This window comes from Oncorhynchus masou, chromosome 19 (assembly GCF_036934945.1).
Source record: "Oncorhynchus masou masou isolate Uvic2021 chromosome 19, UVic_Omas_1.1, whole genome shotgun sequence".
In the NCBI taxonomy this organism is placed as follows: Eukaryota; Metazoa; Chordata; class Actinopteri; order Salmoniformes; family Salmonidae; genus Oncorhynchus; species Oncorhynchus masou.
Window position 1 is genome coordinate 10,906,579 of NC_088230.1, and position 24,974 is coordinate 10,931,552.

Genomic DNA, 24,974 nt, shown 5'->3' on the forward strand with positions numbered 1-24,974 from the left:
TTCCCTCTCTGTAAGGTTGTCGTATGTTCCAATACAATAGTCGCCTACTCGGCTACGCCACTTGCATACGCTATTAACGTTGGCTGGATCTGAGAATGTAGATGGGAAAAACGTTCTAATTACATTTTGGAGAATACTAGGGCGACTCGACACTATTTCAAGATAGTCAACGGTGTACTGTTCTCACACGCGTAACACAATGGATCTCTCATTTATGGCTGCGCAGGTAAGTCTGTGACATTATTGGTATTGGTTATCAAGAAGTTATGTGTGGTTTCCATGCAATTATCGGCTAATAATTATTAGAACGAATAGGCCAAATGCGTTGTCAAAAGCTTGCTAATGTGCAGAAGGCAGTAAAGAGTAAACCAGTTCTATATGGCGTCTGTATGGGTTATTTATGTCCTACCGACATACGCACGAAGTTTCTCTCTCGCCCGATGAACTTGATTTTGTCACCAACAAGCTAAAACCTTTCGCGGATAAACAGGTGTAAACACGCATCCCACCCTAAATCTTGAGATCAATGTCGTTTTTTTAAACCGACTGTAATACAACTTGTTGTTGTTTTTTTTCAAAATATAACATTTGGTCGCTAAGCTTCAGGAAATGATACGATTTTAGCACGAATTAGATTAGGCTAAAGTTAGTACATGTCATCATATAAAAAAAGCTTAACACATGCATACATGTTTTCATTCATTTTCTATTATTTTGTCCACGCAGATGTTCCTCTGATCATCAATGCAGTTCTTATATTTGACTGAGATGTCAGACAACTTTGTAATCAACAGGATAATTAAAGTAATCAAATGTAATCAGCCCAGATTGAGATATATGCAATTATAATAGACTTGGAGTTGATCAATATCTATTAAGATAGGTTATTCTAGGTATTATATGGCAGGCTACCATGCCATGGTGCAAATATGTGATTTGCAATGCGAAATGTAATTATCTTGAACTTGTAACTCCGCATAACGACTCTAATAAATGAAACATGACAATAACACACCGGACCATGGACAATGTTTACGATTCACCATGATTTTCATTGCTAGCCTATTTACATTTCTCTGATTATGAGTGTCATGCCCTCAGGGCTGCACATGCATGCATATTTATATTTAGAAAACATGAGTGTCATTAGGGTGGGCAAGGGGAACCCCCCCCCCAAAAAAATTGTTGTCTCAAACTTAGCTTTATTTTAAGAAAACGTAGGCAAACATTTTGTCAATTCAAAATGATGTCCTTGCTCAAGTTGTCTCATATGATCATTCAACGGCCCCCATTCAACGGCCCCGTTGCCTAGTCAACGCCATTTTACCTGCTGTTGTTGTGCTATCTGATTAGCTGTTGTTGTCTCACCTACTGTTTTAGCTAGCTTTCCCAATTCAACACCTGTGATTACTGTATGCCTCGCTGTATGTCTCTCTTAAATGTCAATATGCCTTGTATACTGTTGTTCAGGTTAGTTATCATTGTTTTAGTTCACAATGGAGCCCCTAGTTCCACTCTTCATACCCCTGATACCTCCTTTGTCCCACCTCCCACACATGCGGTGACCTCACCCATTACAACCAGCATGTCCAGAGATACAACCTCTCTCATCATCACCCAGTGCCTGGGCTTACCTCCGCACCCCACCATACCCCTGTCTGCGCATTATGTCCTGAATATATTCTACCATGCCCAGAAACCTGCTCCTCTTATTCTCTGTCCCCAATGCCCTAGGCGACCAGTTTTGATAGCCTTTAGCCGCACCCTCATACTACTCCTTCTCTGTTCCGCGGGTGATGTGGAGGTAAACCCAGGCCCTGCATGTCCCCAGGCACCCTCATTTGTTGACTTCTGTGATCGAAAAAGCCTTGGTTTCATGCATGTCAACATCAGAAGCCTCCTCCCTAAGTTTGTTTTACTCACTGCTTTAGCACATTCTGCTAACCCTGATGTCCTTGTCGTGTCTGAATCCTGGCTCAGGAAGGCCACCAAAAATTCAGAGATTTCCATACCCAACTATAACATCTTCCGTCAAGATAGAACTGCCAAAGGGGGAGGAGTTGCAGTCTACTGCAGAGAATTAAGGAAAGTAATTTCATACTTTCCAGGTCCATACCCAAACAGTTTGAACTACTAATTTTGAAAATTACTCTCTCCAGAAATAAGTCTCTCACTGTTGCCACCTGCTACCGACCCCTCTCAGCTCCCAGCTGTGCCCTGGACACCATTTGTGATTTGATCGCCCCCATCTAGCTTCAGAGTTTGTTCTGTTAGGTGACCTAAACTGGGATATACTTAACACCCCTGCAGTCCTACAATCTAAGCTAGATGCCCTCAATCTCACACAAATCATCAAGGAACCCACCAGGTACAACCCTAACTCTGTAAACAAGGGCACCCTCATAGACGTCATCCTGACCAACTGGCCCTCCAAATACACCTCCGCTGTCTTCAACCAGGATCTCAGCGATCACTGCCTCATTGCCTGTATCCGCTACGGAGCCGCAGTCAAACGACCACCCCTCATCACTGTCAAATGCTCCCTAAAACACTTCTGTGAGCAGGCCTTTCTAATCGACCTGGCCCGGGTATCCTGGAAGGACATTGACCTCATCCCGTCAGTTGAGGATGCCTGGTCATTCTTTAAAAGTAACTTCCTCACCATTTTAGATAAGCATGCTCCGTTCAAAAAATGCAGAACTAAGAACAGATACAGCCCTTGGTTCACTCCAGACCTGACTGCCCTCGACCAGCACAAAAACATCTTGTGGCGGACTGCAATAGCATCGAATAGTCCCCGCGATATGCAACTGTTCAGGGAAGTCAGGAACCAATACACGCAGTCAGTCAGGAAAGCTAAGGCCAGCTTCTTCAGGCAGAAGTTTGCATCCTGTAGCTCCAACTCCAAAAAGTTCTGGGACACTGTGAAGTCCATGGAGAACAAGAGCACCTCCTCCCAGCTGCCCACTGCACTGAGGCTAGGTAACACGGTCACCACCGATAAATCCATGATTATTGAAAACTTCAACAAGCATTTCTCAACGGCTGGCCATGCCTTCCGCCTGGCTACTCCAACCTCGGCCAACAGCTCCGCCCCCCCCCGCAGCTCCTCGCCCAAGCCTCTTCAGGTTCTCCTTTACCCAAATCCAGATAGCAGATGTTCTGAAAGAGCTGCAAAACCTGGACCCGTACAAATCAGCTGGGCTTGACAATCTGGACCCTCTATTTCTGAAACTATCTGCCGCCATTGTCGCAACCCCTATTACCAGCCTGTTCAACCTCTCTTTCATATCGTCTGAGATCCCCAAGGATTGGAAAGCTGCTGCAGTCATCCCCCTCTTCAAAGGGGGAGACACCCTGGACCCAAACTGTTACAGACCTATATCCATCCTGCCCTGCCTATCTAAGGTCTTCGAAAGCCAAGTCAACAAACAGGTCACTGACCATCTCGAATCCCACCGTACCTTCTCCGCTGTGCAATCTGGTTTCCGAGCCGGTCACGGGTGCACCTCAGCCACACTCAAGGTACTAAACGATATCATAACCGCCATCGATAAAAGACAGTACTGTGCAGCCGTCTTCATCGACCTTGCCAAGGTTTTCGACTCTGTCAATCACCATATTCTCATCGGCAGACTCAGTCGCCTCGGTTTTTCGGATGACTGCCTTGCCTGGTTCACCAATTACTTTGCAGACAGAGTTCAGTGTGTCAAATCGGAGGGCATGCTGTCCGGTCCTCTGGCAGTATCTATGGGGGTGTCACAGGGTTCAATTCTCGGGCCGACTCTTTTCTCTGTATATATCAATGATGTTGCTCTTGCTGCGGGCGATTCCCTGATCCACCTCTACGCAGACGACACCATTCTATATACTTCTGGCCCGTCCTTGAACACTGTGCTATCTAACCTCCAAACGAGCTTCAATGCCATACAACACTCCTTCCGTGGCCTCCAACTGCTCTTAAACGCTAGTAAAACCAAATGCATGCTTTTCAACCGATCGCTGCCTGCACCCGCATGCCCGACTAGCATCACCACCCTGGATGGTTCCGACCTTGAATATGTAGACATCTATAAGTACCTAGGTTTCTGGCTAGACTGTAAACTCTCCTTCCAGACTCATATCAAACATCTCCAATCGAAAATCAAATCAAGAGTCGGCTTTCTATTCCGCAACAAAGCCTCCTTCACTCACGCCGCCAAACTTACCCTAGTAAAACTGACTATCCTACCGATCCTCAACTTCGGCGATGTCATCTACAAAATTGCTTCCAACACTCTTCTCAGCAAACTGGATGCAGTTTATCACAGTGCCATCCGTTTTGTCACTAAAGCACCTTATACCACCCCCACTGCGACTTGTATGCTCTAGTCGGCTGCCCCTCGCTACATATTCGTCGCCAGACCCACTGGCTCCAGGTCATCTACAAGTCCATGCTAGGTAAAGCTCCGCCTTATCTCAGTTCACTGGTCACAATGGCAACACCCATCTGTAGCACGCGCTCCAGCAGGTGTATCTCACTGATCATCCCTAAAGCCAACACCTCATTTGGCCGCCTTTCGTTCCAGTACTCTGCTACCTGTGACTGGAACGAATTGCAAAAATCCCTGAAGTTGGAGACTTTTATCTCCCTCACCAACTTCAAACATCTGCTATCTGAGCAGCTAACCGATCGCTGCAGCTGTACATAGTCTATTGGTAAATAGCCCACCCATTTTCACCTACCTCATCCCCATACTGTTTTTATTTATTTACTTTTCTGCTCTTTTGCACACCAATATCTCTACCTGTACATGACCATCTGATCATTTATCACTCCAGTGTTAATCTGCAAAATTGTAATTATTCGCCTACCTCCTCATGCATTTTGCACACAATGTATATAGACTCCCCTTTTTTTCTACTGTGTTATTGACTTGTTAATTGTTTACTCCATGTGTAACTCTGTGTTGTCTGTTCACACTGCTATGCTTTATCTTGGCCAGGTCGCAGTTGCAAATGAGAACTTGTTCTCAACTAGCCTACCTGGTTAAATAAAGGTGAAATAAAAAAAATATAAATAAAAACTACAAATTATTATTTGGGCATCTTAACTAAAAATGGCTGTGCAACTGGTTACAGACACACAGAGTCTGTGCAACTGGTTACAGTACCAGTGAAAACTTTGGACACACCTACTCATTCAAGGCTTTTTCTACATGTTTACTAATAGTGAAGACTTAAACACAATGAAATAAAACATATGGAACCATGTAGTAACCAAAAAAGTGTTAAACAAATCAAAATATATTTTTTTGTGTGCAAAGCTGTCATCAAGGCAAAGGGCGGCTACTTCGAAGAATCTCAAATATAAATGTATATTTTGATTTGTTTAACACTTTGTTTTGCCTACTACATGATCCCATTTGTGTTATTTCATAGTTTTTAGGTCTTCAATATTATTCTTCAATGTAGAAAATAATGAAAAATCCTTGAATGAGTAGGTGTGATGAAATAGTTGACTGGTAATGTATATTAGACATACATGTTTACATTGTGCATGTTCATTTATACAGTAGTTATTATTCAACATGTCCTCTTCTGGGATTTGAACTCTCAGCCTCTTGGTTCTTGGCATTCCAATCTTCCAGCTTTGCCACCATATCTGAGTCAAGTGTCAGTTTAACTAACTATTCTCTCACCATTGATATTATTGACTTATTTCAGCAATTGTAGGTTTTTCTGTGGAGTTGTCTGCTGTTGGTGGGGCATATTAATCTGTTTTAATGTTACTCCGTAATCAGTATGATAAATACAATAGTTTTGCTTGAGTGTATCTTTAACAGAGCTGAGATTTACTTTGAAGAGCAAAGTGTAGCAATGCAGGTGAAATAAGTCATTGACATGAACATGGTTGTGGTAGCAAGAAGATTGGAAGAGGTTGTGAGTTCAAATCCCAGGTGAGGATGTGGAATATTAATTACTGTCTACATGTCAAATATGAAAACATTGTATGTTAAGCCAATAGTTCCCCCACAGGCTTTTTTAGGTATGTCATATTTTTGAGTCAATTTTAGCAAAAACATCGTTTTAAGTTGACTGAATTTCTGCCTGTTTTTTAAAAGTTGGAGCTAATTTTGCGCCAACTATTTGTTTTTAGTTCAGGTAACACTTGGGCTTAAAGAAGTGGAACCAGTTAATAATAATTTGTTGAAACCAAACATATTACACAGTGTTTAGTTAGCCAGGTGCCTGATAACTTGGAATGTAGAGTGGTATCAGCTGAATTCTCTTGTATTTAGAGACTTTCTGACAGGGATGAAAGTTTTTAAATCCTCAATAAAGCTGACTATAGTATCTCACAAAGCCCAGATTGAATGTGTTGGTCAACACATTGTGCAATCAACATACAGAACTTTCAGGATACTGTAGGGAAATACAAAATAAAGACTGATATTACTGAATCATACGAGTATAACCATGAGCTAGGACACCATCATATATCTTCATGTCACCACTCATTCCCCTCAACATCCATCCATACAGTACTCATCAAGGACACATCCTCAATCATCTGTCAACTACAAAACAGTATTAATCAAGGCTTTCTCTGTTGCTGTGGGTGTTCAGAGTCTAGATCTGGGAAGTCATGTGTCGGGAAATATTTAGGTGGTTTTCCTCCACGGCTCTAGACAGCTGTGCGACGGTGCGAGGAAGCGATGGCTGTTGGGAGGACGGCATCGGTAAGATAGAGATGGTGACACGGCTCTGCCTGCCACGTTGAGAAAGCTCTCCATTAGTCTCTGAGCTGGGCGCCAAGTTTCTCTGCCTGACTTCTCCACGATGCTCTCCACTCTGCTCAGTGTCATCTCGCCCTCGATGCCCTGGCTGACAGGCAGGAGCTAGTCACTTTCACATTAATGCTGGAGAGCACACTGAGATGCTCCATTGCCATATTGTTCCAACATGGGTCTGCTATGACAGAACTTGGTAACTCTGCAGGCTTAAGCATAAGCACTAACTGCCTCAGTTTCTCACTTCCCACTCTTATTACGTTACTCCCATTCGTATTACATTAATCACATTCTGATTACATTTCTCTCTTCTGTCTTATTATGCCTTTGTACACAAAAAAATGCTGGGGTAAAAACAACCCATCGCCAGGTAAATAGTGGACAGAACACACGTTGGGTTATTTTTGACCCAGCCAGTTGTGTCATTTAGTTGGGTTATTGAGCTATGATCCACCGTGTCAGATCAGAACACTGAAAGCACGTGGCTTAGTAGTCGCATGGCATTCGGGTCGTTATTTTTGGTCCCCGGTGAGAGCAAATGTCATTGCGGTTTATCTGTTTTGTAGTATTGTCAAACGCATTAAGGGTGAGCACCGACATTTTTGTAGTTTATTGAAGCTTACACAAGTTGAGTTCCTCAAGTGCCTATGCATATCCCAGTGTTGGGATAGTTACCAATTTGTTATGATATTTAAATAATGTTATTAATTGTATATTTAAACTATGTAATGTGCCAAAATATTGAAGGGAAATTTAAATGTGTACAAAAATGTACAAAAATAACATGATGAACAGGAATGACATTTACTCCCACAGGTTGCCAAAAAGACTTATCGTCGCCAATAGGCCATTCTTCCTGCAAATAACTATAGTTTAAGCCTATGGGGGGGTTCTACTAAGCTAACATGTGGAATTGTTTTAAGATGGTCATATGAAGGATCATTTAGATATTTTATTTGAAATTTTAGGATCCCTTTAGGTATAAAAACAAATATTTGATGAAACATTGAATTTGGCCTTACTGCTATTAGCTATTAGCCCATAAATGCATTGAATAACAGCATCATACATGGAAAAACAAAACTAAAGGAATTTTGTTTTTGAAGTGTCTGTCCTATATCTGAGGGATATAAGAAAGATCAGGAAACTTCCATATATACTTCCATTCATTCATTTTACTGGTACCGGGCTACCTTCAGGCGAGTCTTGTGAGGCTTAGGGACATCCTAGAACAAAACAGTAATCACAATAGAGGAGTCATAATAGTTTGGCAACCCGGACAGGAAGATCACGTCAGTGACTCAACCCAATCAAGTGATGCACCCCTCCTAGGGATGGCATGAAAGGATGCAGTGGATTCAGATGGAGCCAATGCAAAAAATATATATCTTAATACACTGCTCAAAAAAATAAAGGGAACACAAAAATAACACATCCTCGATCTGAATGAATGAATATTCTTATTAAATACTTTTTCTTTACATAGTTGAATGTGCTGACAACCAAATCACACAAAAATGATCAATGGAAATCAAATTTATCAACCCATGGAGGTCTGGATTTGGAGTCACACTCAAAATTAAAGTGGAAAACCACACTACAGGCTGATCCAACTTTGATGTAATGTCCTTAAAACAAGTCAAAATTAGGCTCAGTAGTGTGTGTGGCCTCCACGTGCCTGTATGACCTCCCTACAATGCCTGGGCATGCTCCTGATGAGTTGGCGGATGGTCTCCTGAGGGATCCAGACCTGGACTGAAGCATCCGCCAACTCCTGGACAGTCTGTGGTGGCGTTGGTGGATGGAGCGAGACATGATGTCCCAGATGTGCTCAATTGGATTCAGGTCTGGGGAACGGGCGGGACAGTCCATAGCATCAATGCCTTCCTCTTGCAGGAACTGCTGACACACTCCAGCCACATGAGGTCGAGCATTGTCTTGCATTCGGAGGAACCCAGGGCCAACCACACCAGCATATGGTCTCACAAGAGGTCTGAGGATCTCATCTCGGTACCTAATGGCAGTCAGGCTACCTCTGGCAAGCAAATGGAGGGTTGTGCGACCCCCCAAAGAAATGCCACCCCACACCATGACTGACACACCGCCAAACCGGTCATGCTGGAGGATGTTGTAGGCAGTAGAACATTCTCCACGGCGTCTCCAGACTGTCACGTCTGTCACATGTGCTCAGTGTGAACCTGCTTTCATCTGTGAAGAGCACAGGGCGCCAGTGGCGAATTTGCCAATCTTGGTGTTCTCTGGCAAATGACAAACGTCCTGCATGGTGTTGGGCTGTCAGCACAACCCCCACCTGTGGAAGTCGGGCCCTCATACCACCCTCATGGAGTCTGTTTCTGACTGTTTTAGCAAACACATGCACATTTGTGGCCTGCTGGAGGTCATTTTGCAGGGCTCTGGCTGTGCTCCTCCTGCTCCTCCTTGCACAAAGGCGGAGGTGGGTCCTGCTGCTGGGTTGTTGCCCTCCTACGGCCTCCTCCACATCTCCTGATGTACTGGCCCCTCTCCTGGTAGCGCCTCCATGCTCTGGACACGCTGACAGACACAGCAAACCTTCTTGCCACATCTCGCATTGATGTGCAATCCTGGATGAGCTGCACTACCTGAGCCACTTGTGTGGATTGTAGACTCCGTCTCATGCTACCACTAGAGTGAAAGCACCACCAGCATTCAAAAGTGACCAAAACATCAGCCAGGAAGCATAGGAACAGAGAAGTGGTCTGTGGTCCCCACCTGCAGAACCACTCCTTTATTGGGGGTGTCTTGCTAAATGCCTATAATTTCCACCTGTTGTCTATTCCATTTGCACAACATCATGTGAAATTTATTGTCAATCAGTGTTGCTTCCTAAGTGGACAGTTTGATTTCACAGAAGTGTGATTCACTTGGAGTTACATTGTGTTGTTTAAGTGTTCCCTTTATATTTTTGAGCAGTGTATATACAGTATATATATATAGAGAGAGAGGATATCTTTAGCTTAAACAGACAGATTTTTATGGGGATGTTTATATTATGCTAGTTCGATATTCATGGGGCTGCTGTAATTGACTAAAGTGGGTTAACAAATACCCATCTGCTGGGTCAACGCAACATGAAAGTGAATAATAACCCAATTTACAGTTAAATTAACCCATGTTTCGGTAATCCAAAGGCGTGGCCTATTCTGGGCATGACTTTCAGATAGTTATTTTTGGCCCCCTGTGAGAATAAATGTAATTCATATTCATCATCAAGTTTGTACACTGCAAATGTTTATTTTCCTTCAATATTTTTATCACATTACACATTTTAATGTGACATTTATTAAAAAAAACTACAACAGATTTAAATATTATAACAAAGTGGTAACTATACCAACATTGGGATATCAAATCAAATCAAATCAAATTTATTTATATACCCCTTCGTACATTAGCTGATATCTCAAAGTGCTGTACAGAAACCCAGCCTAAAACCCCAAACAGCAAGCAATGCAGGTGTTGAAGCACGGATATGCATAGGAACTCAATCTTGTGTAAGCCTTATTAAAGATACAAACCTGTCTGTGCTCAACATGTTCTGACAATACAACAGAACAGATTAACTGGAATGACATTTACTCTCAAAGGTAGCCAAAATAACGATCTGAAAGTCACGCCCCTTCTAAGCCACGCCTCCAGTATTCTGTACTGACTAGGTGGATCATAGCTCAATAACCCAGCATCAACAACCCAATTTATAGAAAATATGTGTTGTTTGTGACCCAACTGGCTGAGTCACATTAACCCAACATGTGTTCTGTCCAATATTTAGCCAAATTGGGTTGTTTTTAAACCAGCATTTTTTAGAGTCTACCTGCCCATTGGAAACCAGAGCGAGAGGGAGCAATCATCTGGATCGCACCTCAACTCATTACGCTGTTGGTGGTATAAACAGTCTTAACATTTACTGTGCTTTCTTTGCACATTTTTCTCTCTCTACATTTACATTTAAGTCATTTAGCAGACGCTCTTATCCAGAGCGACTTACAAATTGGTGAATTCACCTTCTGACATCAGTGGAACCCCACTTTACAATAGTGCATCTAAATCATTTAAGGGGGGGGGTGAGAAGGATTGCTTTATCCTATCCTAGGTATTCCTTGAAGAGGTGGGGTTTCAGGTGTCTCCGGAAGGTGGTGATTGACTCCGCTGTCCTGGCGTCGTGAGGGAGTTTGTTCCACTCTCTCTCTGCTAGCCTTAATCTGAAATAGGAGCCACCATGTAATGAGTCCTAATGTTTTACCAAGTGACTTTACTCTTAATCATATCCTTCATTTTGTGCCCTTGATGCAAATTAACCGTGGGCTATATTCCTTTGAAGTTTTGACAGATGATGAAGGATGCTTGAAGTTTGCAAATTTTTTTTCATACAATATCCATGATCGCAATCAAGATTTCCCATTATTCCTAATTAAGCCATTCCGTTTATCTCTTGCCACTGATACCGATGCTTCTTTCAACTCTTATTGAATTTCTCCTTTCTGTTTGACCACTGCTTATGGCAATTTCATTTTTATACCCTCAACTACAAAGGAATAGTTATACTGCTTGTGCAAGACTCATGCTGTTTCTGTTATATGTCACATACACTGATTTTAGCATCAATCTACTACATTTCTTTTTTCTATTTAATGCTCTCATACTATTCTATACATCCTTGGTTTTGATCATTAATGTTGTCTGCTACTAAATTAATTTACAGCACACATCAGCTGTCAGTAAGTGGGATGCTTGTTAGTGGCTTCCATAGATTTGTAGAGTGTGGGTAGGCTACAACTGGTACTGAAACAAAACCCTATCTGAAAGGAACTGATAGTGAGGATGGCTGTGGCTGCAGATCCCATGGATACATAGCTAATCAGCCAGCCAGTCAGCCAGACAACCAGCTAGTGACGGTTATAGTAGACATACTGTACGTGCTGCGTCTGCTGGATCTACACATGCTATATGCAGTGGTGGGAAAGGTGCCCAATTTGCATACTAGAGTAAAAGTAAAGATACCTTAACAGAAAGTTCCACAAGTAAAAGTGAAAGTCACCCAGTAAAATACTACTTGAGTAAAAGTCTAAAAGTATTTGGTTTTAAATATACTTAAGTTTAACAAGCAAATGTAATTGCAAAAATATACTTAAAGTATGAAAAGTAAAAGTATAAATCATTTAAAATTCCTTATATTAAGCAAAGCAGACGGCACCATTTTCTTGTTTTTAAAAAGAATGTATTGCCAGGGGCACACTCTTGTGTTTAGTGAGTCCGCCAGGCCAGAGGCTAAATTTGACACAAGTACTTTTGGTTGTCAGGGAAATTGTATGGAGTAAAACATTTTTAAAAATGTATGTAGTGAAAAGTAAAAGTGTACATATATAGTAAAGTAATGTACATATTCTCCAAAAAACTACTTAAGTAGTACTTGATAGTATTTTTACTTAAGTACTTTACACCACTAGCTATATGGGTGTGTGTACAGTAGGATCAGGGAGGGGTTTGTCACTTCTTGGCCCACTCGACTGGTCACCAGATAAAATTACTTTCAGACCTTGACACCATCCTCCTTATCACACCAACCAAGTGCTTGTCTTTGGGTCTAAGCTACAGGCGGCAATACAATTTTCCTCAGCTTAGCCCAGTGGTGTGTCAGAGTGCATGTACTGTAATTAGCGGGGCAAGAATGATGGCTTCTGGCTCCCAGCTCTCCAGTAGTAATGTGCCATGCTCGAGCTAGCTGGCTCTCTCTGAATGGGTGAATTTACAGACAAGGGGTGAAATATTGCGGGACGACAACAGCTCCCAGGGTGGGGCACAAGCTCCCTGTGTGTGGACAGGAAGCACAGAAAAGATTAAGCAGTTGTGAGATCTTTCTTGGATTATGACTGTTTCTTGTCAGTAGACTGCTGACACAGTGCATGAAAGGATATCTGATCAATACATAATGATCTGAATCAGAGTGACTGGAGCTATGGCAACAAGAGATCAGCATACACGGTTAAACCAAGTGTTTAAGACACATACCTAAAAAAAAATCTGTAACACTTTTTAAATGCGTCAAGGCATTTAGAATATCAATGAAAACTCGTCACAGTGTTTTGATTGTGAACACAAGAACATGCTTATTTGCTATTATACTTTTTAAAGCATATGTACATGTTTATTCAGGATAAGGCATTTAGGTTTTAAACACTAAACACTGGGGGTGTTATTTCAACACTGTAGGATGTAAAGCCATATTTTCATATTTCCATAAATGCCTTTTGAGTGAATGTAAGAGATACCCAACCATTACTGTGTTTGTTAGTAGTGATGGGGAAATGAAGCTTCCTAAAGCATTGAACTCTTTCCAGCCAATTGTGCCGAAAAGAGGTTTATTAAGGCTTTGATCAACACAATGTACACTAGTAGCTACTGCTGGTCAAAAGAATGTAGAGCATCCAAATGATTATAGATGACGTCCCACACGGTGTATTGTGCGCAGAGTAGACTTTTTGTCTTTCCCGAAACCAATACCAAACCATTCAGGTGGTTGTTTGGCGAAATGAAGCTTCGGACGTCATTGATCATGTGCTTCTGATAAAGTTGTACAGGCACTGCTCAGCAGTTTTGATGCATACCTCAGTGCTCCGGTATCAAACTTAACATCACTATTTGTTAGTGACAGAGACACGGTTTTGAATTCAATAACTTCTATTCCTTCTATTCCCATTCCATCCACCAAGTGACTGTCTAAGTGAATGTGTTGCAATTAAAAGTAAACCTGTTACAAAGACATACTTTTCATAAGGCCTTTAGTTATGGCCTAGCTATCCTCGACATTGTGGCCTGAAAATCCTATTGCAATCCAGCCAGAGGAAGGATATCCAAGAATTTGAATATGTTTTATCCCACCTGCAATCAGAATGAGTGGAATGGAATAAGAATATATACATTTAAATATATGGATGAGCAATGACAGAGCAGCATAGGCAAGATGCAATAGATGGTATTACAATACAGTACATATGAGATGAGTAATGAAAGATATGTAAACATTGTTAAAGTGGGATTATTAAAGTGACTAGTGATCCATGGATTAAAGTGGACAATGATTTCATGTCTGTATGTACTGTAGGCAGCAACCTCTCTGTGTTAGTGTTGGCAGTTTAACAGTCTGATGGCAGTCCTAACACTGATCTGAGTAAAAGGCATGGCAAGTCATACATTTCTAATGACTAAATATACTCTAAACAGGACGATGGGAAAGTAAACACTAGTGTTTAAAATCTGAACACTTAGGAGATTTAGTTGTTCTGGTTAGAAACTTACTGGAGAAAGCGGACTATCGTGTTTAATCTTACATTCTAAACGCCTGTGTTTAAGATTAGAACACTTATAGATGCTATATTTAGTCTCCAATGTTTACTGAAACCCTAAATAAAATTGCGCAATTAGCACTTATTGTCTCTCAAATACATCGTTACAGTTGTTGGCTAGCTAGCTAGCAAATTATTCCTATATTAGCATTGATTTGGAATCAAAAACACCTCAAAGCAAGACATGGTATCAAGAGCAAGATGAAACAAGCTGAAACGAGCCGCTTACCGTTGCCCACCCACATGGCAGTTTCTTGTCATTTTTGCTAGCAATCTGGCCATCCAGAATCACAACACAATGACTTCTGCCCCATGGAAGCGCGCACATAATTTTCTTGACGTTGTTAGCTAACCCGTCTATTGGCAAACCTAAATGCCTGAAGTTTAAGTTTTTAACACTGATGTTTATGTTATAAACGTGTCACATGTTTCATGGTTTTCCGGTGTGTTCTCTAGAGAGGGTGATTATGCTGATATCCAGGTATCACGATGCCTCCGCGTGTAAATACATGAGGATGTACACCCATAACGCTCGTAGGTTGTTTACCCTGTAGAGAAAGGAAATTGGAGTGCTAATGAAAATGGCAGTGTGGGATGCCATAGAGTTAGTGAGCCATTACCTGTATCCAGAGGGGGCCTTTCTCTCCAAGCTGCCTTCGCAAGGAAGCATCCAAAGCAGGGTGCCCTATTTCCAAACTTAATCGACATAAACATTTCTTAAAATGCATTTTGGCCCCTATTCCAGGCATGGTCAAGTTAATCAATAGGACTGTGGTCATACATTAGATCATCTTGTTTAGTCATCCATCATTCTTCTACTCGCTGTTAATAGCAATGTGCTGGGAATGAACAAGCATGTCCATGACTTACAATATTTAGCCTTACAAAGCAGAAGGAAATGCCCGTCTACCTTACTTGCACAGAAGTGCATCAGGCAGTAGTTCTACCCCCCATTAACATTACCAGATGTACATAAAGTAAAATAACTGATAATGCAAAAAATTCAACAGCCATTGCAAAACCATCCTAACAACCATATTTTGAGTTATTAATGGGCACTGATAAATTTTCACGAGTCACGACTCGTATATACATTTGTAAAATTAAGAATTCTCCAAGGAGCGCACAAAGGGAACATAATGATATGGATGTTGGGTCGGGATGTACATTTTCTTCAAAGGATCTGCGATATCTGATGAGTGCAGTGATTTACTGCGTTCATAATCCATATACAGTATTGTGTTATCTTTTTCGACCTGGTGAGTTAGTATAGAAATCTAAATGAAATGTTGCCAGTCCAATGTTCCCCAGAGATGACGATTTGTCAACATGATTTTTTTGTAGTCTGTAGTTATTATTGAATGGGAACAATCCTTATTGATTGACTAAACTGTTTCACATCATAATTTAGCATATTTAATGTATTCACAGATACTGTCTTTGCTTAAAGACGATATTCTTCATTTTTTAAATTGTGTTGTAACTACTGAACCTTTAAATTATGCCCTTCTAAGGTTATATATTGCATCGTAAAGGCTGTCTGACCTGGTGTCTTGCCGGAGTCAGAGGTCCCCATTCTACCCTGGTATACTACAGTAGAATCCATGCAGTGACGCAACTGGTCTGGGGACAGTGCTTCCACATCCTGTGTAACTCATCATCACCACAGCAGGGGTTACTTCCAGTGCTTCAAACAAACATAGTTCAGGGTGTAGAGAACAAATCCATTGCCCCATACAGTAGTCCTGCTCCTGGTCTATACACTGGTCATAGAGTTCAACTCAGACTTACTATCTCATCATGAACAGTATGATAAAAGAGGGCCTAGGAGTACAGTAAGGAGAGTCATCTGGATCACCCCAATAGCCTTCTGCACTGAGGAATACTGGAAATTGCCATTGTAGCAGGAGTACCAACCCAGAGAAGGGGCCCATCCCAAATGGCACCCTATTCCCTATATAGTGCACTACTTTTGACCATGGCCCATAGGGCTCTGGTCAAAAGCAGTTCACTGTATAGGAGACAGGGTGCGATTTTGGGACACAACCAAGATGATTCTAAAGGTGGCCACGTTCAGTTCTCGTTCACTCCTGTGTGTAACGTGTTGACTATAGTTGTTCTAGTTGAACTTGAGGTCTGTGGTGTCATGATTCAATGACTTTTCAAATGCAAAGCAGAAAACTACTCAAACGTGAACTGTGCTGGGTATGCGCCACATCTGAGGAATAACAATCAGTTAAATATTTTCTCCCTACGTATCTCTATTAATACATAAACAGTTTGTTACAGAAAGTCCTGGCAAATACGCTTATTTCCACAGGGGCTATGGTTGCTATCAAATTCCTTCAGTGCCACTTTACTGAAAACACTCCCTTCTCAGGGAAATTGGAAGCTATTGCTCGTTGGAAAAGTGTGTTATCTAATGTTAGTCCAAAAGTATGGGTTCTCTCTCTCTCTCTCCCCATTCCTCTGACTGTTTTTTCCCCAAGTCTTTTTGTGATTCAAAGTCAGAGGTGTTAATGCCCATTCTAGAATGCCCTTCTACCAAATCAGAAATTATTATTCAACATGTGGTGTTAATGAACCTCTTGTAACTACCTATCCCGGATCCGGGAGGGTAATCATCAACTGACACGAATTAGCATAACGCAACGGACATAAATATTACTAGAAAATATTCATATTCATGATATCACAAGTGAAATACATTGAAACACAGCTTAGCCCTTTGTTAATCACCCTGTCATCTCAGATTCTGAAAATATGCTTTACAGCCAAAGCAAGACAAGCATTTGTGTAAGTTTATTGATAGCCTAGCATAGCATTATGCCTAGCTAGCAGAAGGCAACCTGGTCACGAACATCAGAAAAGCAATCAAATTAAATAATTTACCTTTGATGAGCTTCGGATGTTTTCACTCACAAGACTCCCAGTTAGATAGCAAATGTTTCTTTTTTCCCCAAAAAAGTGTTGTTGTATGTGTCGAACTGCTTTGCTTTATCTTGACCAGGTCGCAATTGTAAATGAGAACTTGTTCTCAACTTGGTTAAAAAAGTTGAAATAAAATAAATAAAAATGTAAATCCCGAGATGCTGTGAGAAAGACCAGATCACTTTACAGGCATTGTCTAATAAGAATTGAGAACCTCCGAGAGAGCCTTGAGAGTGAGAGGTGCTTTGGAGCATGCAGCCGGGAGAAGGGAAATATAATTATTATATTCAGCCCAAGTGCACAACAGCTACTGGCCGCAAAAGTCATAGATTTTTTTAGGGGGCATTACGGCCACACAAAAGGGATGCCGCCGGGAAATTTGAGTCATTATCAAGTGCTTGTTTTATCAAGTGCTTGTCCAGTTGTGAATGAGAGACTGAAACAATGCATATCATATCATTAGAGTCACATCATGCAGCCTTAGAATGTATTGAAAATTAAAACACATAGCCCAACATTTGTATCACAACTAAAGTTACATAAATAACTCTAAATGAAGCATGTAGGAGGACCTGTTTCTTTGTTAACCGCTCAACACAGAATAGAAGCATGAGCGCAATCCCTCAGACCTTTTGGAGAAAATATCCTTTGTATTTTATTCAACTATGTTCAATTGTATTCTTCTTCATGTTTCTTTAGACCTGTCTAATATAAATAATGGATATCTTTTGATGGTGTTGGCTATATTACATGGATTTATTACACTTTTAAAAGTAGACGTTCCAAAGGTCTGCATCAGTGTCTTGTGGACTATGGGTGGAAGCCAGAAGATGCTAAATGTGTTTCTGTTAATTAACGGTCAATTACCGTGAAACCAGCAGTTATTTGATTGACAATCACCGGTTGACAAAATGTCACGATCGCCACACCTGCCGGTATGACATTGTTTATTTCTTCCCAAACACAACTCATATGTTGTAGGTTCTAGCAAGAGATTTCTTTGGAAGACATTTTCTCAGTAAGGTACATAATGAAGCAAACACATTTTCATTAGCTTGTCGAGACTGTCGATGTACAGTCTTTATGTGATTATTATTCATAGAAAAACGTGCAGGTGCCGTTGTGTGTTGGGGTTTTGTTGCTCCCTTGTTTGATTGTGTGACTTAGGGAAGAATGGATAAATGACCTGTTTGTGTGTGTCTGTTTGCGTGTGTGTATGCGTGTGGGTGTGTGTAAGGGCATTTTGTTATTCCTCCTGGCATTGTGTGTCCTGTGGAGAAATGGAGAAATGACCTGTGAATGTCCTCACACTAAGCAGCCTGCTTCCTATAATGTAGCCCAGTGGATAGCTTTTACATCACATGAAGCCCAGCCCCCAGAGCGGTGCTAACGCTATCTCTGAGATCCCATGCCCCTCTATATGATTAACGCGTCACCTGGCTACACACTACAGTGAAGACTCACCCAGGCGGTGAGCCAGCAGGAGTGGACTAATCACTCTTGTTCAGTTTGCTGGTTGGCCACCACTGTTACAGGGATGTGGTTAGCCCCAATCTGAGCCCAGACAAACACTTTTAGGGGAAATTAGTAGTGGTGGGCACCAAAATAATATTGATAATTCAATATGAAAATGGTACCGGGCATTTTTTACATTTTATTTAACCTTTACTGGGTGATGTATTGTGATATATCTTGATAGCATGTCATATCGTGATAATATTGTGGCATATATAATGATATGTTTTTATTCTTCCTACTTGTCTACACTTTTCAAAAAAACTGTTCACGTTTTCTATTTTCCTTCATGCCCATTCTCATCCAGGGACAGATAGAAAGACGGCGAGGACGTCTAAAGAGAGACCAGAGGGCATCATGGTAAAAAAAATAAAAAATAAAATGTTAAAAGGGGCATGCAGCAATGATAGGCCAGTGATTAGTACAGCCTTGTGTAATTCTTACAGAGCCAAGATATAATAAAAGAAGAGCTGGGCCCAGGCAGGCACATAGTACTGTTACAGATATGAGTGATTTGGAACGAGAGAAAAAAAGCTGAAATAGCTGGCAGATTCTGTTTTGCCAAAGATTCTCCACCATCAGTAGTGTGATGGCACTCAACCAGACAGGCTTGAGAAATGGTAACTCTCCAGATATTACTTTGTAATGTCAAATTGGTTGCATCTTCCAGCATTGCTTTCCATGCTATAAATGACATGCCACACCCATTACGTTGAGGTAGGCTGGATATGACCTGAGGAAAATACCTTGTCTATGGATTGTGGAGGCAGAAATCCAATAATTGCAACACATATTCCAAATGAAATGGTTGGTCGTGAACTATGCGAAATAGTGTAGTCCTTGTTACTGTACCTGAAGTTGACAGTGTCCTTTGCTTGATTTGCATATAATATGTTACCGTAGTAACAGAGTTCACTGGGAGACATGGAATGAGTTTGTAGCCATAAATGTACATAGGTCAGGATATGGCAGGTTTAAACGTCTAGTCTGTAATAGCATACAGGATATCAAAGTCTATATAGGAAAATAGTGGTAAAGCTCAGAGTTCTATCGTGATGTGAAGCAGGGTTTTATAGGTATTGGACTCCATATTCAAGTCCGTAAAAAAGTCAATGCGTATACGAGGGCCAAACTTGCTATACGTGTGCATCCATGAACCATCCAATGACCCTCTTTTTTTACTAGATTGAAGTGTTTCACTTTATGCTTTGTTAGAGAGGATATCATATTGGTTTCTCAAGTTTTAGACATTTTATACCTTTTGATTGATGGGTCCTTTTTGTTTTGTGAGAGAATAAGAGGCAGCTATGAGAGAGGTAGTCGTGACTGATGCTGTGTGGACGCTTCAAATAGCATTATTTTACATTTTTTTTTTTCTGTAATCACATGGGGCATTTTCTGTAAATGTAACGGCTGTCTTGGGAAGAAGGTGAGGACCAAAGCGCAGCGTGGTAAGTGTTCATCTTATTTAATGAAAAAACTGAACACTGAATAACAAACAACAAAGAAACAACCAAAACATTTCTGTATGGTGCAGACACACAAAGACTGAAAATAACCACCCACAAAACACAATGGAAAACAGGCTACCTAAATATGTTCTCAATCAGGGACAACGATTGACAGCTGCCTCTGATTGAGAACCATACCAGGCCAAACACAGAAATAGAAAATCATAGACAAACTAACATAGACATCCCACCTAACTCACGCCCTGACCATACTAAAACAAAGGACAAAACAAAGGAACTAAGGTCAGAACGTGACAGTAAACACATGCTTTCCCTGCTTAGTTTGTATGAATAAAAGCATTACCTGGCCTGGAACATTACCATAGGCGTGCACAGTAGCCTGTAGTTAATGGATGATATTTTCAGTGTGTTTAGAAGAATAGAGGAGAATCTCACTGTTGCTACCCATTGTCTCAGTAGTCCATTTGTACGAGAGATGGATTATTTTGGGATACCAGGGGAAATAAGAGAAAGTGCACTTCACAGGTGAATAATTTACAGTTGATGGAAGTGCTCAGTGTCATTACTATGCTCTAAGTCCAAAGTGGGCATGTGAGTGCTCATTCAGTGGTTCTGCTAAGCAAGCTTTGGGATATTTAGTCTGTACTTACAATAGAATACAAAATGTTACATCCTTTTTCTTCATGCTGAAACCTCTGGCTATAGGACTGAAGATCATTTGGTGAACAGAGAGTGCCATGACTGACAACCGACTGGAGGCTTATTTGAGGAACTGACTGTAGAAACATAAAGACGTTGACTGCTTCTGACAGTTGCGTTATAAAGGGGAATCCTAAAGTGCTCAATAACACATATGCTCCTGTTCAGGCTGTAGGGTTGGAGACAGCAACCTATATACAGGGACTATCCTGAGACTCATATGAGGATATGGTTTGTACTCTGTTGATGTTCACTCCTATGGACGCTCTTTTGAAATGCTTTGCTCTGAATGCTGATTGGCTGACAGCCGTGGTATATCAGAACCTTTACCACGGGTATGACAAAAATACATTTTTACTGTTCTAATTACGTTGGTAACCAGTTTATAATAGCAATAAGACCCCTCAAGGGTTTGTGGTTTATGACCAAAATACCACGGGTAAGGGCTGTATCCAGGCACTCCACTATGCGTCGTGATTAATAACAATCCTTATCCGTGGTATATTGACTAAAAAAGCCAACTGTACTCTTGGAGATTTACATAGAAAGGGATTGTGACAGTGACAAAGAGCAAATGAGTGCAGAAATCAACTGAATTTAGTTAATAAATCCAGGTAATCTAGCCAGGGCAGTACCGAGGCTCCAAACCTTCCTATCTTGTTGATCTCTTAATTATTGTCTCAGCTGTGATTTAGCACAGTCTACACTGGGAAACCAATATGCAAGATCCATTTGTTCTAGCCAGAAAGCGATTTCAAAAAGCCGTTATGGCGGTGACAGGCACCTCTATTACCCTGAACATAGCACTTTAATGGCTAGTTGGAGAAAAAACTTGTGTAATCCGATGCATGAACAAATGAGCAATGTGGGAGTGCCATCGCTCATTTGGACAGAGCGGTTTGTTTTCATAGGCACACTGAATTGTCCCTTTGAGGAAAGGTGTTTGGGGCCGTCTGAGTTGTTGTGCGCCTAAGTGTTTTGTCAACATGCATGTGTGCACGTGTATGACAGTGATGTTTAGCAGAGGCAATAAGGAACGGTGATTAAAAACAACACTCTTATGTCTTAGTTACCTTGTAAGGTATTTATTAAATGGAAAGTATTGACAGCATTGAATAGCAATCAAGCAGTTCACCTCTGAGTGACGCATTGGAATTGATGTCCAGTCCACAAATGGACAGTGTGTACTCCATTATCAGCAACAGTCAGCGACAGTCAGCTTTGCATTGGTAAACAGCTTTGAATGAAAAAAAGAACATGTTTGAGGAACAATTGTATAATTTGTTCACATTCCCCACTCCTGTTTCTAAATGGTTAAAATTTTCTCTGAACCATATAATGTGCTGGGCTGATTCTATATACAAGTGAAAGATAAAAGGTAAGCTTCTTGAAGGCATAGTTTCTTCAGTGAGATGAGTTCTCCTTTGTTTGAGGGAAAGTGTCTTTGAGAAGCTTTTGTACATTTCAATGTGTAGAAGGAATTGTTTATCCTAAGTCTATACGTTTGACATGCAAGTGAATTGTCTCTTAATTCCTCTCCTTACGTTATCTGTGAGGTGTGAAAAGATGACGCGGTCAAGTGGAAACCTGAAAAACAGACACATCTATGGGACACTCATCACAGCCCTTTCCTTGATCAGTTCTCTATATGAAATTGTCTGTCCCTTTATTGTACCCATACTACACAATACCCTCTCTTTTTCATTAGTTTGCTATGAACAAACAACATCTCTATAAGAATCAAAGGAAATAAGGTACTCATAAAGGACTTTATACCTTTATTTAACTAGGCAAGTCAGTTAAGAAGATATTCTTATTTTCAATGACGGCCTAGGAACAGTGGGTTAACTGCCTTGTTCAGGGGCAGACGACAGATTTTTACCTTGGGGATTTGATTTTGCAACCTTTTCGGTTAATAGTCCAACGCTCTAACCACTAGGCTACCCTGCCCTGGCGTAACTCATACAGGATCTCAGACTCCATCCCCCCTTTGAGACAATGTTCACAAAATCCATTTTGTATACTGTATCTCTTAACCTCCATTGAATATTTACTTTATATGTGACAGACTAATCTCCACAGAAGGGTTTCAAAGATACAGGTAGCAGCCTCATCACATTAGAACACGTATTTCACCATTGTACTGAGTAATGAGAACGGACCTCGTGACAGATTGGTCATTTGCTGCAATTGGTGACGCTCTACTACGGACTGTGTTGTGTAGGATACAACTGTGTGAAGGAGAACAACTTTCTTGTCCCACTGTCATATTTGTGGGGTTTGGCTACCTAAACAACAACTCATATATTATGTGTGTTTTTTTCTGAGCATAGTTGCCATCCTCTTCCCTGCTGTAGATAGGTATTGAGATACTGCGTGTATGTTCTGAATGTGTATGCGTAAGTGTAGGAATATGTAGGTTCCATACCATCGCTGGAAAGCATTCCATTGGCAATCCAATAGCTTTACTGTAGATACATTTCAGTGAAAGAGTTTTAAATGATTATATGTGCTCCAATGGCCTATTGGACTAGCTTCACCTTCCAGATAAGGGTTCCTCATTCACAATGAATCAGAGCCATTGCAGAAATGTTTTCAGACTGTTTACTTAATATTGGAAAGGAGACAAATGAACTGAATAGAAGAAGATTAGGCCACTGGACTATATTGATAGGGAAGGAGTGTTTGGGGTTATACATAAAATGATGCTGTGCAAAGTTCAGATATTTTGCCCACTTTGAGTTTAATGGACTTCCTTTTCTCTTCCAGTCTGTAATGGCGGGGGCCTTCATGGACTCGTCACCCAACGATGACTACAGCACGGACCACTCCCTCTTCAACTCCTCAGCCAGCGTCCACGCGGCCTCCATGGCAGCCCATGACCAGCCGGAGAGGGAGCCCATGTCCCGCGACGCCATCTGGCTTTGGATTGCCATCACCGCCACCATTGGGAACATTGTGGTTGTGGGAGTGGTGTACGCCTTCACTTTCTGAGTGGTGGGAGCCATGATAAAGTGTTGCCAGCAGGAGGAAGTTGCTGCACAAGATATTTGAACATAAGCTCAGAAACTTGAGAGCGACATAATCTCAGAACTCCACAACAGCCAATAACCGCTCTGAAAGGCTACACTGATACAGAGGAGTGAATGATTATTGCATTGCATTGACATCTTGTCCATGCTTTTGAAAGACAAGGGACAAATACAAATACAGAATTGAATATGTGTAATATGTTGGTCATTTTACTGCAGCCAAAGGTAAAAATATGAAATATTTTGTACATAAGTTCTGTTGATTTTACGTAAAAATGTTAACATTTCTGATGAAGCTTTAAATATTGAACGGATTCTAGAAAATAGTATACAGTGTTGTATAGTCAACTCTGAATAACCTCTGAGCTAATTGGTCAATTCTGAAATCACCTAAAGGACGTACCATATTCCTACAAAACCTTTGTAACATGCCAATCGAAGCGTTTGGAGATCATTGTATGGAAAGTAACACTGATATGTTTTTATCTTCAAAGCATTATCTTCAAAGCATTACTCCACAGAGGTCACTGTATTCTAAAGACATCTGCCCAAAGTTAGGAGTTTATGACAAACATTCTAGAAACAGAATGCCTAATGATCTTAGATTTATTTACTTACCCCATGAAAATATAGTTCACCTGACACTATCGGTTTTGGATCAAGTAAATCTAGTTCTCCCTTTTCTTCCTAAGTGAGCTTTGAGTGCTGAATAGACAATCCTTTCCGAGCAAATTCATATCAAATAAAGTATGGGTACACTAAAACTATTTCCCTTAAACACCCCTATTAGACCTCAAATCCACATGAACGGGATGTACGATTTACAGAACTTGATGTTCACTGTGACCGCTTGTTATTTTTGTTTCCATTCTGTATAGCAATCCACTTTTCACAGATATTCACATGTGGAAACCAGATTTATCACGCTTAGAACTCACTTGGATCCAAGCCTCTTGATGTGACTTCTGTAACCATAACCATTTTTATGTCGGTCTGAATGTATATTTGGATATAAGATTATCTTTCTCCCTCGTTATAGTTGCTCAACACATTGTAACCCAAACTGCATTCCAAGCCAAATACTCAACAAAAGTATAAACGCAACATGTAAAGTGTTGGTCCCATGTTTCATTTGTTGAAATAAAAGATTCCAGAAATGTTCCATATACA

The 24,974-nt window shown here is 41.0% G+C and overlaps 1 protein-coding gene across 1 annotated transcript; it reads left to right on the forward strand.

The window, feature by feature from the left end:
- On the forward strand, positions 1-24,974 carry LOC135505538 (uncharacterized protein C14orf132-like). Its single transcript, XM_064924605.1, has 2 exons — positions 1-226; positions 23,542-24,974. Exons 1-2 carry the CDS (start codon positions 200-202, stop codon positions 23,764-23,766), a joined length of 252 nt encoding a protein of 83 aa, XP_064780677.1. The 5' UTR covers positions 1-199; the 3' UTR covers positions 23,767-24,974.